Genomic DNA, 16,920 nt, shown 5'->3' on the forward strand with positions numbered 1-16,920 from the left:
TGTTAGAGCCATCGCATCTTAGTCTGACATACCCAAAGGATTTGTTCACTTTGAGATCTGGGACATCATCCTTGTTTTAAGAGACTGAAAACTGAGAAGAATTTTAAAATGATCACCCAAAGGAAATTAGGGCTTTGATTTTCACCTGGATTCTTAGCACATGTTTTCAAACATGTTTTGAAGAGTATATCCTTTTTTTTTTGATGAACTTAGTGCATCTGTGGTAGTAAATGGGTTCCTGGACCCAATTCCAATGTTTTGTGTTTGTGTGTGTGTTGGGGGTGGGGCGTGGTGGGGGCTTTCCCACACCAACGAGCAATTCTTGGACACCAGCAGGGTGTCTGAGAATTCAATGCAATTTGACACTATCTACCAGGAGACAGCATCAGATTCCACAGGTAAAGGGTTCAGTACCCAGGCCGCCCTCCACTTCCAATGATTACTTCTGACTTCAGACATGTGCTCCTGACTGATTGGCTATAGATCAGAGGTTCCCAGGACCCTTTCCTTGGGCTCCATTAATTTGCTAGAGTGGTTCACAGAACTCAGGAAACCAGTTTACTCACTAGATCACCGGTTTGTTAACAGAGGATATTAAAGGATACGAATCAACAGCAGGATGAAGAGATGCATAGGGAATGGTCCCAAAGGAGCTTCTGTCCTCCTGGAGCTTGGGGCCCAGTGCTGTGGCACGTGGAAATGGTCTGGTTCCCTAACCCAGAAGCTTTCTGAACATGTTCCTTTTGGATTTTTATGGTGGCTATATTACAGATGCATGATTGATTAAATCATTGGCAACTGGCAACTGATTCAACCTCCAGCCCCTGTCTTCTCTGTCTTCTCTCTCCTTTCCAGAGATAGGGTCAGAAGGTGGGACTGAAAGTTCCAACCCTCTAATCGCTGGGTTATCTCCATTGGTAACCAGTCCCCATCCTTAGGTGCTTTCCAAAAGCACCTCATTAACCTAACAAAAGACACCTTTATCACTCTCAACACTTAAGAAATTCGAAGGATTTAGGTTGCTGTGAGCCAGGAACCCAGGATGAAGACCAAATACATACATATGAGCAATATATGTTGGTCACCTGATTGGCCAAATATATATTTAATAAATCACAATATCACAGGTAGGAAAGCCTCAGTGGAAGAGTCTGTTAACCTACAGTATATCATGAGTGCTGGCAATGGGGAGTCAGCAATGCATCCTGGCTCCCAGCACATGGCACAGGATGATCACCCACAGCATGGGCACCTTGCAATTACCCACACATGGAGTTTTGTTAACTGAACTTCAGGAAAATTGAAGACAGCTTCCTGGTCTTTATTCCTGTAAGCAGAATGGAGTTCTCCCTCAGGAAAATTGAAGACAGCTTCCTGGTCTTTATTCCTGTAAGCAAAATGGAGTTCTCCCTCCGAGGGCCTTGGGCAGACATTGGATACTGCCCAGCAAACATTCCTCTCCTTATCTATCTCCCCCACTGGGCGGGATATTTTGAGGGAAGGACCATACGTTATTCTTGTCTATGTTCTCAGCTCCCAGTACCCAGCATAAGGTCTACTAAAGGAGTGAATGAATGCAAGAACAAATATATCTCTGACATGTTTTAAATCAAAACGTGTGTGTGTGTGTGTGTGCGCACGCACGCGTGCACATGCATATGTGCACCATTGGAGCCCCAAGCAATTCTCAAGGCTGCTATTGGAGAATTACCTGGATTGCTTGTTAATAATGTGAATTACTTAGCCTTACTGCAAAGCCACTGTATCATAAGTTCTGGGGTAGAGCTGGGAAATCTGAATTTTTAATGAAGTTCTCTGGGAGATTCTTATGCATACTGAAGTTTGGGAATCATTGACCTAAACACACTCTGCTGAGCTGGGATTCTCGGAATTCCCTGGGCTTAAATAGCCAATGCTAGCCTGACGTTTTGGTTGCATGTTTGGCAGAAGAGGGGGTTCCAGGCGCAGAGTCCTTCTGAGATTTGAAGACAATAGAGAGGTTATAACAGGGCTGAAAATCAGAACCGTGCACTCAGGGAATTTGAGGCAGGCAGGATCCTCAGGCCATCGGTGTGCAGGTAGGAACACAGAATCCCATTTTTGGATGTTCCTGAGAAGGGTAGCCAGGAGGAGAGCTCCTTAAGAAGATAAAACAAGAGTTGAGCCCCAAGCTAAGCCAGAGTCATAGTCTAGAATGCGTGGCAGAAATCTCTTCTTCAACACGCCAAACAGGAGCCACAGGCCCGGCACCCGCTGAGAATGTGCATACTGAATCAATTGAAATTGAGTCACAGATATAATTAATTTAATGTGTTTAAACGATTTTCCATATAGTAAACATGCTGAATGAGGGCGACCCAGAATAAAGTGTCTGCCTGAGAGTGGAAAAATGGATATTGTGTGTGCTGTATAATGAAAACCCTTCAGCGAATAGGAAATGCTTCCATTTATTTACACCGCCCCTGTTTCTTTCCTTTCTAACTCTTTATTTACGGCTGAACTTGGTCTTTTGTGGTCTCTTTGGATCACAGAGACACTTTTTATATTGTCAGAAGACGTCCTTTTTTTTTTCCTGCTCAGAAGACAATTTTAATGAAACCTGTCTACAACCCAGTGACAAGCACAAATTAATATGTGACAAAGGGGATAAAAAGTGAAGGACCATTTCTCTCTTTCAATCTTTCTCAACTAAAGGGGGACTTGCACAAAGAGGAGGAGATGGTACTGAGCATAGTGGGGGCACAACCAATCTGAGCTACCATCCTGGCTTTGCTGAATCAATTCTTTCTGTATGACTTTGAAAACTCCCTGTCCATAGCTCAGATACTCATATACAACACAAGGGGATGGCATCTGAGGATCTTTCAGACTGCTTTCAGTTCTGACATTTGCTGAATTATGAGTCACAAACCAGAGCAGGCACAAACATGTGTCAAGGAATTTCCCATTAAAAAGAAACTCATCTTCAAGCCATGTAAAGTGAGTCAGGCAGTCTTATCTAATTGCTCATCAAGTAGAGATTATGAATTATTTGGCTTAGATGAAAGGGAGCACTTAGAAGCAGTTATAAATGATCTCCAACTAGGATACATCAGGCAAAATGCCGAGTTCTAGGATTATGAGAGACGGTAAAATGCTTCCTAGATTCTGTAGCTCTCTATCCAGCCATTTCTTCTTGGGGTATTCTATTAAATAAGAAGCAAAGTGTGAAACGCTGACCTGAATAAGTAGACCCACATTTGGAGACAGCTCTGCTACAGTGTTATGGGTGGGGCCCCAGGTGAATCCAACCCCTCTCTAAGTCTCAGTCTATAGATTTGTATCGCGAAGAGAAAGGACCTCCGAGGTCTTTGGTGCTCTGTGGAGCCTTTCACGGGGTGGGGATCTCAGGACTGTGGGGCGGGATGAGGTGGAAACTGTGGGAAGAGGAGGCTGAACAGACAGGGCTCTGGATTCCTCCTCTGTTCAACTGAGAAGCTCCTCTTTCATCTGTGTGATATACCAGGCACCATGTGAGATTTTATAATAAGAGTTCTGAGGATAAAAAAAAAAAAAATTTTTTTTTTAAACCACTCGCCTGAGGAAAGCTGTTAAACTTTCCAGTCTGAATGTAGGCTGCACTATAAACACCCACTGTGCTGGTTCTCAAGCTCCAGTGAGCATTAGACTCACCTAGAGGATTTGTTAAACCACAGACGGCTGGACCCCAACCCTGGAGATTCTGATTCAGTGGGTCTGGGCTGGGGCTGGAGAATTTTCATTTCTAACCAGCACCCAGGGGACACTGGTGCTGCTGGTCAAAGCATACTTTGAGAATCATCTTTTAAGACAAAGGCCAGTCTCCTTAGCTTACCCCTTCAGTTGGGCTCCAATATACCTTCTCAGTCCAGTCATGCTCCTTTCCAATATTCCCTGCATGCACGCACATATTTCTCTGTTGCTCACCACACTCCATCTGGCTGGGCCGCCAGCCCCGTCTCTGCATGTCTAAAACACAGCTCACATGCTGCTTCTTCTAAAAGCCTTCTCTGACTTTTCTGCCGAAGGTCACAGAAACCCCTCTGGGCTCAAACAGTTTTTTTCTCCCCATGGTGCTAAGCACCTCTTGTTGTCATTTGTGTTCAGGTCTGGCCCCTGCATCTCGACCACAGTCTCTAGGACAGGGAGCCCATCTTACGCCCACACCATTGTCTACATCCCCAGCACCTGCACAGGTACTCAGCGCCTGGTCCATCAAGCCTGAGCGCACGCATGAAGGAATATGAACATTTAAGAAATGCACTGATCAACTCTTAATACCCTAAGAAAGACTGATTCTGTAAATGACTCTTTAAACTAAAACACAGAACAGCGCTTTAGTCTTTCAACCTGTTCTTTAGAGAAATTTTACATATTTCCTGGGAGCACAGTCAATGACAAATACATCATCATGAGACACAAATAACTACCACCTGTGTCCATTATGAGACAGTAGTATAATGTAGCAATTAAGAGCTAGACTCAATTCAAATCCCAGCTCTGAATAGCTGTATAGCTGTATTACTTAAATACTCTGAACTCCAGGCTCCTCATCTCTGATGGGGATAATATCAGCACCCACTTCCTATGGATGGCATGTGAATGCAATGAGACTGTTTTAACAATAAAAATCATTAGCATTTATTGAGTGTCTACTATGCCTAACATTGTAGGCATAATTGAGTCTAATCTACATAAAATGTTTATCTAGCACATAATAAGCATTCAAGAAAGAGTAGAGGTTATTATCATTGCTAATTTTCCCAACTTCTATGTAAGACATATATTATTATCCCCATTTCTCAGATGAGAAACTTGAGGTTTAGAGCAAGTTGCTTGCTCAACAAATTTTAGGAGTTTTTACTTTGTAATGGCTAATCTTTATAACTACCTCACAGAGTATTATTTCCATTTTGGGAATGAAAACTCTGTGTTTAAAGAAGGTAATTTGAAAGTGATGGTCCAAGATTTGAATTTGACTTTGGGGCTGGAGCTTCTGTTGCTCACTCCACCTCACCACCTTATGAATTCTACCTGTTCTGTGTGCAGTCGACTCATCATGGCCTTTCTAATCCATGAGTTATAGAGAAGCATTTTCCCAACGTGTCAGAGAGCATCACTGCACCTCCCCTTTAGGCAGCCCTGAAATCCTGTGGCCCACAGGAAGTTATTTCAACAATCTGAGAGAATGGGTCCAGCACTGGAGGGTGTGTGACACAGCCCTTCTTGCCTTGTATATCTCCAAGAGGCACTAGAAAAAGCAGAGCCCGGGGGCCTGGGACTGACCGTGACCCCGAAGAAGTTGGTCTCATTCATGGCATTGAGGATGATCCTGCCCAGCGTGTGGTCTGTGTAGTTGAAGTCCTGGATCCGCTGGTGTCGGCTGCTGGCGTGCAGCGTCTCCATGGCCCTCTGCAGCGTCTTGGCGATGACCCAGATGCCATCGTAGGCATATCCATGGAACTTACTGGGCCCCACACCTGACCGCTTATTGTTGTACTCTCTTTCATACTGCTGTGGAGTCTGGAAAACAAGGAGTCAGGGACACCAAGTTACAAACGGCAGGGACTTCAGGCACACAGCGCGAGAACTGAGACTCTCCACACATCCAGGCTCTTTGTGTGCATTATCTCATTTAATCCTGACAAAAAACGTACAATGTGTACTATTATCACACCTGTTTTACAGATGAGGAAACTGATTCAGGGAAGCTGACTTGCTTCCAGAGTGGCAGGGCTGAGATTTGAACTCTGATTGTCTGGCAAAGTTAGAGTAAAAGAATAATGCACTCTAACCAGGGCTCCCCCTGATATTTGTGGGGCCTGGGGCTAGGGTACCAGTGGAAGCCCACATACATATGTCTAAATATGTAAGTTATAGACAAGTTGACAAACTGTTCAATAAAATATTTTCAATGTTCCCATCATAATAAATACATCTTCCCAATGATCTGGAAGGCCAAATTTGAATTCAGAATTCTGGGGCTCCTCAGAGCTTCAGGATGGACACAACAGCACAGGGGAAGCTGGCCTTGCTCTGTGGCCCACCCCTGCAGCCCAGCCAAGCTCAGTCCACATTGCCTCCCTCTTCCAGCATCAGTAGCCCCTTGACCCCCCCAGAGATACGGTTCACCCTCAAGAGGGCTGACCCAGGCAAGAGGCTCTCCAGGCCCCAGTAGTGGCTCCAGCCATTTGGGCAGGGAACTCAGGGCATGCTCTAGGAGGGAGAGAGGTGTAGTCTCTGGGCAGGCATGTCCCGGTGGTCTTGTGGATTCTGAGCCCATGGGCCCTGAAGGAGGCCCTCTCAGAGCATGGGGCCTACGGAAGGTCCCAGGTGCCCAGACGTAAGGGCTGTTCTGATCCTACAGACCTCTTCCTCTTTCCTCTTCCATAGGATAGCAGGGTCTGTGAATAACCTGGCCTTTTAAAAAAAGATTTTTTTTCTCCCATTGAACTGAATTTCATAAAAAATTTCATTGGTGATATTAACATTCTGATTGTGGTCACGAAGTACTGAAAGTACCTTTTTACTCCAGTCCCTGAGGCTTACACATCTAAGTGAATATCCCAGGGAACCTATTACCCTCCGCCCCCATGGCCTTTTCTCAAATCACTTCTGGCCTCCTCTGCCAGAAATGTCATCAGAGCCCATGGCTTAGTTTTTGGAAAAACCCTCTTTGGGGACAAATTACATGTAGAAAACATCTATTCACTGTCAGTTTATACTGGGAAGAGCCCTTAGATGCAGTTACACATGTCTCCCCTGCCCTCCACCCAGCCTGAGGCACAGAGAAGTTCAGAGATTTGTCCAAGGTCACACAGCTTGTGTTTGTGTGTGCGTGCGTGCACACATATGTGTAGCTAGACCAGTCGTATTCCATCTCTGCTACTTCTCTCAGTTTTGACTTTTGAGGCATAATTGCTTTTTGGAAACCACCCAGAGTGGTTTGGAGCCATGCCTAGTACATAGGAGGGCGGTGAAGATGAGCCATCGAAGGCTGGGTTGTCCCATGGCTTGAGCCTGAATCTCTTGCCCTTGGCATTAGCGGAGCGGGGTCACTGGAAACGGCCAAGACCCTCCCACTGTGGGCCATGCAGGAGAGCAATCCTGCCTGACCAAATGTGAATGCTGGTGTCCCAGCAACAGATCCACCTTCTTCTTTTTTGTTTCAGCTCCTGTTAGATGACTCAGGTTTTATCCCTGTTTATGGTTTTCCTCAGAAATGCATCATGTCCAGCCATCACATTCTGTTCATCACTCAAAATACACAGCAGAAACTCTCTTCAAACCAAGGGTTCTTCAAGGAGACTGCACATTCTCCAGCCCAGCTCAGCCCCTTCTCACGATTAATCACACCCCTTCCCACAGAACGTCCCCGTGGGCTGGCTTTCTGCAATCATCCTTGGCCATTTCACTCCTCCTGGGGGAGCACAAAATGGTCCATTAGGAGGCTCTGTCTCTTCCTTAAACCTTTTGGGTCCTTCAATCACATCACGTTTGTTCGCACCTCAGGGCTTCTGCACTAGCTGTTTCCTCTGCTAGCAATCTTCTTCCCCGTATCTTTGCATGATATTCTCGGCATTCAAATGTCAACACTTGTCACTTCTCAGGGACAGCTTCCCTCACCCACTCTTTCTGAAACCCCCTCACCCAATGCATTCTCTATCCATTGGTTTTATCTTCTTTATTGTACTTTTCATGTCCTATTTTCCTACTTATGTGTTTGCTTGCTTATTGTCTGTTGTTCTACCCCTCTTCCCCCCAACTATAATTAAGCTCCATTGGAGTCGGACCTGCCTTCATCTCTGAGGTATCTTCAGAACCCAAAACAATACCTAGAGAGACCCTTTCTCAGCATTAGATTTTCCATACAAAAAATGAGGAGGTTGGACCAAGTGATCTAGAAGTTTCCTCTCTGGAATAGAGACAAGAGTGTGGCATAGTGATAAGAACACAGGACCTGCTCTCCAGCCTCAGCTCTGTGGTTTGCTAACTGTGACCTGGGGTGGGATCCTATCTCTCCCAGGTCTCTGTGTCCTCCCTTGTTGGGTTCAGTGATATAAAGCTCACAAAGTGACTGGTCCAGGATGTGGTAGGTGCCCACGAATACCAGCCATTGCTATTAAGAGTACAGGTCCATGATGTGAGTGTGGGTTGCTCAACATGGCACACAGCACAGCTGCTTACCCAGGGAGCCCCGAAGACCCCAAGACTGTTCCAAGCGGGGGTCAGCAGTCCTCCAATGTGAGGGCAGCCTACCTTTACTTCCTTAACAATGTCTAGTTATTGGAATTTAGGCAAAAGCATCCGTACATCTAAATTTTCTCAACACACATTGGTAATTATTATTTTTCAGAATAAATTTCCAGAATATAATTGCTTAGGCAAAGGGTAGAAAAAACTTAAAACACCATTTACACATATATATAGGGGTAAAATATTCTCCCCAAATATGAAAAGTTAAAATCCACTGTGTATGAGAGTACTCATTTTTCCTGCATCTTTGACAATAACAGGTATTTTAATTTTAAAAGTCATTGTCAGTCCATTAGCTTAAGAAAAAAAGTATATTTCTTTTTAATTTTAATTTAGATTTCTCTAATTAATGATTAGAGTGAGTTCCTTTGAAATATTGATGGGCAATTTTTATTTCTTAAGTGCATTTCCTTTTTATATCATATTGCTATGGAAATAGTCACAGTTTTTAATGTTTTAATGTGTCCTTGTTATTTTCCCATCTTTTACTATTTGGCTATATTTTTCTTTGATTTTTAAATGCAATGTGAGTCTATTTCTGGTTAATTCTGCTATTGGCTATTTAAAAAGTATTAAAAATTATTCGAATGTGTATTTCTTTAATTAATTGCTTCAGGCATAAAATGATGAGGCCCCTTTGACTTCTTGTCTCCTAGATTTTGCTCCTGTGAGCTTTTTTCTGATGCATACAGCGCATCTGAGGGCTGTTGGTGTCTGTCTTTGCGTCCTGTTTGTTCAACCTAATGATTACATTCAAATGACGTTACCAGACCTCTTCCCCATCCAGAACATGCCACTGGGGGCATCCTTTAAGGTTTCTGTGATGCTCTTAAAGTTGGGAGTCCAGACCTGAGTGTGGTCTCATCGGGGGGTAAATGAGTGCCATTTTTAACTTCCTTGATATAGTTTATTGGGGTTATTTTTTTGTGGGAGGAGATCATACTGTTTATTCAATTTGATCTTAAGACCAACACAAGGCCCTATATATCCTTTTTACATGTGTGCTTGTAAGCCGTATCTTATCTATCTCAAAGACTGTTCTTCATTCCACGGACGAGGGGTCAGAGGTGCAGGAGTGAAGAACCCTGGAAATATGGCTGTTTACCCTATTTCTGTGGGCAGAGTCCTTGGAATTGGACACAGGTGTAGCTAAACTCTGAAAGGTGACCTCATTCTTACTGTCTTTGCAAGCACCGAACTGAAATTTTTGCTACCACCTTATATCACAGGCCATTCATTACCTCCCAGGTAAAGCCAGAACCAATCTCCCTTGGGTAAAACAATGACAGCAGGAAGAAACAATTGTCTGAGGAAAAGTAATAGTTGTTCTTAAAGCAGGCCTCCAATTATTCAGAGCAGAAGAACTTCTTGCATTGTAGAGCTGACACTGAAAGCTGATTAATTACTCATTATCTGAAGTCAAATTTATGAGATGCTAAAAGTTTCTGAGAAAATAACTTTATATAGAGCGTCCCAATTACTGACAGGTTGTGCTCCAACATATTTTTGAAAGGCAGTTGTTGGAACTTGGAACATATTTTCCCACAGAAACTATGTTATAAATAGCGGTTAGGTTCCCAGGCTAGCCTACACAAGCTTGCTAACCCACAATGTGACTAAACCTTATGGGTTTGTCATCCCAACAGAACCAAGTGGAGTCTTACTTTCTGAGAGAGGGGAGCCTAATGGACTGAAAAGAAGTGAAGGAGGACACATCTCCTTCCACATCGCCAACTGCTACCCCTGCAGCAGTAAAATTGGTAGAATTTCACCCTAGAATTCCTTGTGGGAGGCTGGAATTCACAGGGTCTCATTCGGAAGGTACACTAGGGGATATTTAGTATTGGTTCCTATACTTCAATTTGTACTTCACCTGGAGCTTGGTAATAATGCAGATGCCAGGGCCCTATATTTAGTTTCAGTATGTCTGTGAGCTAACTTAGGTATCTGTATTTTTTAAAATTTTCTAAGATTTCAAGAATATATAAATCAGTTACCACTGATTAAGCCTCTCCTACAATTTGATTGGATCTGTTCAATAGCAACTTCCAGGTGTTTGTTGAGCTCCTTCTGAGACTCTTCTAGTGTTGGGAAGCTCACTCTCTCTTCAGGCAGAGCCTTCCACTGAAGGAATGCCTGATGTCTATGAAAACTATTCTTCCAGATGCAAAGTTTACATCTATCTCTCTATAACTTATATTCAGCATGCTGCATCTTCCTGTGATGCCACAATAAACATGTCTGCTCCCTCCTATGCACAATAGTGCCCCCAAAGAGCTGAAGACAATGATATGCTTACTGAATCCCCAATGGATTGTTCTCCCCTTTTAAGCAAAATAATCTCAGTTCAGACTTCTATGCTGACTATGACAAAATAGCTTATATCAGACCAAAGCTTTCATGAAAAACATTCAGAAAAGAAGAATAAAATATAAAGGGAGCTATTCAAGGGCACCAAAAGCAACCAGGACATCCAGGACTTAAGAAGCCAAGATTCTGGAGAGAAGAGAAATGCTTTGAGAAGAGTCCAACATTCTTTGCTGTTTCCCCTTGAGGCATTTTGTTGTTTTTTAGGGTTGTTTTCGGAACCGGAAGGATTGGGTTCGGGTTTTTCGGAGTTCTGTATGGAGGGGAAGACAAAAACCTGTAGTTCATGGCTATATGGGCAGCAAGGCTTGTAGGTCAAGGTCTCATAGGAAAAGGAACCACAAAAAAGTGAGCCCAGTGTGTAGACTAGCATTTGTACTTAAAATATTTAGTGATAACTAAGCTTAATAAAACAAGAGGGTGAGAACACAAGCAAAAAGTAGTTGCTGAGGGGCTAAGCAAATAAGCAGAAGTGTTTGGAGTCTCAGAATATCAGAAAGACAAAAGCTGGAATCCAAAGCCAGTAAACACCCCAGAATTTCAGTTGAGAATATTGAAAGACAAATTCCAGGAATAAGGGCAAACCAAAGTAGACCAGACCTTACAAAAACTAAAACCAAGCCTGGAATCATCTCATTTCTTGACTGGATTAAGGTATTCTGCCCCATTCTAGCTGTCTGCTTGAAGATAAATAAATCTTTTTGGAGGAAGATAACACCACCTGTAGCCACTTCAGCTTTTCATATCCAAGACAATTAATCAAATTTACCAGGTATACAAGGAGATAAAACCACATAATTAAAAAAAAAAGACAAGAAAGGAAAGATGGATGGAAGGAAAGGGAAAAGGAAGGAAGGGAGGGAGGAAAAGAAGAAAAACAGGCAATAAAATCAGACCTACAGCTGATCCAAATCTTGAAGTTATTAGATATGGACTATAAAATAGCAAGGTTTATATGTTCAAAAACATAGATTAAAAGATACAGAATATCACCAGAGAACTGGAACCTATGGAAAGAAAGAGAATAAAATGAAATTTCTTAAAATCAAAAATACAATAACTGAAATTAAGAGCTCAATAGATAGATAAAGCAGCTTATTAGACACAGTAGAAAGTAGGTTAGTGAACTGAAAGAAAGCTTTGTAGTAAATATTCAGACAGAAACACAGAGAAGGAGAAAAGAATATAAAATAAGGAATTAATATGAGATATATGGAATATGTTGAAAATGTATAGCATAGGTATAATTGGTGTCCTAGAATATGAGGAAAGAGGGAATAGACAAAAGCAATATTAAAAGTGATATTATAACAGAATTTCTCCCAAACATACATTAATTCAGATTCATAAAGTTCTATAAAGCACCGTGAACTCCAATCAAGATAAATCCAAAGAAACCCTCACTTCAGCATAGCATTGTAAAACTGCTGATAATTCAAGCAAAGGTAAAATCTTGAAAGGAGCTAGAGAGAAAAAAAGATGAACTATCCTAAAAAGAACAAGGATAAGTCTGTCGACTGACTTAATAGAAACAATGAAGCCAGAGGAGAATGAAATGACATCCGAAATTACTAAAAGAAAATAACAGGTCATCTAGAATTTTACACCTAGTTAATGTATCTCTAAAAATTAAGGGGGACAGAAAGACATTTTTGGATAACCAGAAACAGAATTTGTCTCCAGCAAACCCACAGTAAGAGAAAGACTAAGAGGGGTTATTCAACTAGAAGAAAAATGATCATAAACAGAAAAACAGAAATGCAAGGAGAAATAAAAAGTAATGGAAAATGTAAATATGTGAGTAGATCTAAATGAAAAATGATATCAAGGCTAAGAACATTAAAAACAATCTTAAAGAAGAAGTATAAAGATGAAGGACTTACACTACCAGGTATCAGGTCTTATTATAAAGCTTCAATTACTAAGGCAGTGTGGAATCAGTTAAAACATAGGCAATTAGACAAATGGGAAAAAAAATAGCAAGTCCAGAAGCAGATTCACACTATATACAGTCATTTAATTTGTGACAAAGGTGACACTGTAGCATAGGGAATGGGGACGATAATGGACTTTTCAATAAGTGGTCCTGAACCAGTTGGTTATCCATATTGAAAATATTAACCTTAATCTTACCTCAGACCACACATAAAATCAATTCCATGTGGATGCTATCTCTAAATGTGAAAGGTAAAACATAACATCTAAAAGACAAGCTAGGAAAATATCTTCATGAGCTTGGGGGTGGGGCATGGCAAAGATACTTAAATAGGACACAGATATAATAATCATAAGGAAGACTAATAAACTGGAAAACACTAGAATTAAAAATTTCTGTGCATCAAATACATCATTAAGAGAGTGAAAGATAAAGTACAGAATGTGAGAAGATATATGTAGTATGCATAACTATCCAAGAATTAATGTTCAGAATATAAAGAGAATTTTTACAAATCAATAAAAAACAGGTAGAGAACCTGAGTGGAAAAACGAGCAAAAGACTTGAATTGGCAGTTTATAAAAGAAAATATCAAAATGGCCAATAAAGATATAAAAATATGCCCAACTTTATTAGTCATCAGAGAAATGTAAATGGGATACCATTACACACTCACTAGACTGGCTAGAATAAAAAAGATTTTAATAGCAAATGTGGGTGAGCATGTGAACCAACTGGAACTCTCAATCACTGCTGGTGACTGTGTAAATTGGTGCAATCACTTTGGAAATCTGTTTGGCAGTGTCTACTAAAGCTGAATATAAGCATACCTTCTACCCCTAAGTATGTACCAATAATAATTTGAACATATATACACCAAAATACATGAAATATCTAAAAATAAATCAAACAAAATACATGTAAGAATTCTGCACAGAAAATTATAAAATATTTTTTGAGAAAAAAATTAAAGAAGATCTAAGTAAATACAGAGATATACAAAATTCACGAATTGGAAGACAATAATATTAAGATGTCAGTTTTCCTTGAATTGATCTACAGATTAAATAAAACCCCAATAAAAAACAGAGCAGGTTTATGTATATGTGTGTGTAAACTGATAATCTGATTCAGAAATGTACACAAAAATGCAGAGAGACAAAAATAGGTAAGAACAACTATGAAAGGAGAGGGAGGCCTTGTTACTAGTTGTGAAGATTTATTACAAAGCTACAGTAATTACAATAAAGGCATTTTGGTGAAAAAACAGACAAACTAATGGAAGAGAAAAGAAAGTTTAGAAATAGAAACAAATATATAGTCATTTAATTGATGATAAAGGGAATATGGAAACAGTGTGGAAAAAGATGGACTTTTCAATAACTGATAATGAATTGATTAGATATCTATATGAAAATTAAAGAAGAAAAAGAATCTTGATCCTTATCTCACATCATACACAAAATTAATTCCAGGTTGACTGCAGATCTAAACGTAAAAGATAAAATAATAATACTTCTAAAAGACAAGAGAAGAAAATATCTTCATGACCACGGGGTAGGTTTCATTAAATTAACAAATTCCTGTTTATTAGCAAATACTGTTTAGAGGACTTCAAGGCAGCTGAAGACAATGGAAGCTGTGCATTAATTAACCTGCCCAAACTATACTAAATAGCTTTACAGCTACCAAAATTCTATACAAGATCATACTCTCATCAGTAATTAAAGATGGAGAATACCAAAACTACAAAATCACTGTGAATAAAGAAAAAAAATCAACAAATTCCAGCACTTCAGTCACTTACGCTTTTGCCCCACTCTTGCTCTGCTGCAAGGTTTGTGGCACGCAAAAGCGGCCTGAGAAAACTGTGGGAAAGACAGAAGATGGGAGCTATTGAAGAACAAGATGGAATAACTACCAGCAAGACTAATTTACCCTAAATCTGAAGATACTAAAAAAGTTACTGGACAGGTCAGAACACTTACCACAGGAAAGGGATTTCAAAGTATTTACCAAGGGATGTACAATAATGTTCAAATAGCCAAAAATTAACCCAAATGCCCCATTAAATGAATTGTGTATAGTCACACAGTGCAATACTATATAGCAGTGAAAAATGAATAAATGTCTACATGAAACAACATAAATTAATCTCACTAACATAATTTTGTGTGAAAGATGGAAGGCCCCAAAGAGTATATACCATATGATTTCATTTATTCAACGTTCAAAAACAGGCATCGTATGGTGACCGAAGCTAAAAGGATGGTTACTTTGGGCCGTGGGTATTGAATGGGACAAGGTATAATGATTACTGTTAGATTGCTAGTAATTTTCTTTTTTTGAAGTGGCTAGTGGGTTCATGGGTGTTCTACTTAACTAAAAACAATCATTAAAAACAAAAAGTAATCCCAATTCCTTTGGCTGTCTTCCCCTCACGTGACTTTGAGTTATGAACTCATTATCCATCCCCACTACTCCTTTCTCCTGCTCCTGAGGCTCCTATTTTGTGTTTCACACTTTGCAAGATATTTCTTCTGGTATTATCTCATCTAATGGTAATAAATTTGTAAAAGAGATATTATTACTCTAGTACTATAGATGAGAAACAATTTCAGAAAGGTTAAATGAATTGCCCAATGTCACTGTATCACTATTGATTAGGTTCAGTTGCATCTAACAGAAAAAAAGTATCAGTGTTTTAAATGAGATAGTTTACTTATTTCTCATGTGAAGGATGTCCATGGGTAGGCAGTGCAGGGCTGCCATGGCAATGCCACAAGGAATCAGGGACCCAGGCTCTATTTTTATGCTCTACTATCTTAGAATAAATTTTTCTTCTCAAGGTCACCTCTTGATCCAAGATAGTTACTAGAACTCTATCCATCTTATTCATATTCCAGGGAACACAAAGGAGAAGGAAAAAGAAGGGCAAACGGCCCCCTCAAAGGAACCTTTCCAGAAGTCCCATTTAGCACTTCTCCTTATATCTCATTGGCCAGACTTAGAATCCTGGCCATATATAGCTACATGGGAGGCTGGGAAACGTTCATTTTTCAGCTGGGTGGCAACATACGTAGTTAAAAACTAGAGTTGTATTACTGAGGAGGAAGGGAAGTTATGGCTATTGGTATGGACAATTAGATGTCTTCAAGCGTCACCCAGCTGGGAAGTGGTGGGACCAAGATTCAAATCTAGCCAGTGCCCTTATTGCCTATGACCACCACACCCTTCCTCCTGAGCCCATGTTCCTCTGTCACACTGCCTGTCTCCTATTGAATACCCAGTGAAGACAACAGGAGCTTTGTGAGGACTGTGGAGGGCAGAGGCAGCAGCATTGTGAAGCTTGGCTCCCAAGGAGCCCTCCTGCTTTCCCATGGCCCCCTTCTTCCCTTCCTCCTCTCTCGAGACAGAGATTCCCTAAAAGCTCCATGTTATTTGTCACAGTGCTCCAATGGCAGTGACAATGAGATGCGTACAGCATTCCGTGGGTCCTTGGCTCTAAGTTGAGGACTCACTAGATTTGTGTTTCTTCCAATTCTGTGGAATAAACAGTTGCTGGTGGTCATAGAAGCTTCTTGCTTGAAAACATTATGAAACTCTTCCAGAGAATGAGCTTGTGCCTTTGATGGAGGGTTGAGGTCACCTCTAAGGTCTGCACAGGTTCCAGGGTTCTGTGAACATCTCCAGCTGGTGCTTGGCCCAGCTCTGTGTCTCAGTGGGGAAACTATAACAGGAACGTATCCTTATTGGCAAGGCTGAGCCATCACTGGAGAGACCTGGCCAGAATCACACTCACTCACCATGGAAATAAACCCAATGGGACTTTGAAAAGTGAAAGCTGACACTGGACATCACCGATGTCAACAGAGTCACTTTGGGGGAATAGAGTAGTGATGGGGGACCTCAACAAGGAGAGCCAAAGTAGGTGTCAGAGGCTGTTGTCGTGAGGGTCCAGAAGACTGAGTTCTGAATGTGCTCGGGAAGCCCGAAGGTCTGCACTTGTCTCATCATTAGAATTTCCAGTGGGAAGGGACTGATGGACGTGCTTCAGAGAGAGACCATGACCTTGTTATTTCTCCTACCAGAAATCTCCTGGGTGCCAAAGAACAATCTGGGGATGGCTTGATGCTAGAGACAGGCATGTGGAAGAGAGAAAACTTGGTGAACGTATTCCAAGAGGGAAAATTTGTTCCACCTGATTCTGCCACGGTTTCTCTCAGGGGTCACCTTTATCCTGGGGATTCCAGGGTTTAACGTTGTATAGCTTGCTGTAATCGCCCAATTCCGCTTTTACACAGAGTCAGAGAATTTAGCTGTTAAAGGACCGCAAGAGTTTA

The 16,920-nt window shown here is 41.3% G+C and overlaps 1 protein-coding gene across 1 annotated transcript in view; it reads right to left on the bottom strand.

The window, feature by feature from the left end:
- The window catches only part of GABBR2 (gamma-aminobutyric acid type B receptor subunit 2), a 350,397-nt gene that overhangs the window by 135,593 nt on the left and 197,884 nt on the right, over positions 1-16,920 (bottom strand). Inside the window, exon 7 of the mRNA XM_023534233.1 lies at positions 5,305-5,541. Coding sequence (XP_023390001.1) covers positions 5,305-5,541 — 237 coding nt within the window. The remainder of the gene's footprint in view (positions 1-5,304; positions 5,542-16,920) is intronic.

The sequence above is a fragment of the Pteropus vampyrus genome, unplaced genomic scaffold (genome assembly GCF_000151845.1).
Source record: "Pteropus vampyrus isolate Shadow unplaced genomic scaffold, Pvam_2.0 Scaffold123, whole genome shotgun sequence".
NCBI lineage: Eukaryota > Metazoa > Chordata > Mammalia > Chiroptera > Pteropodidae > Pteropus > Pteropus vampyrus.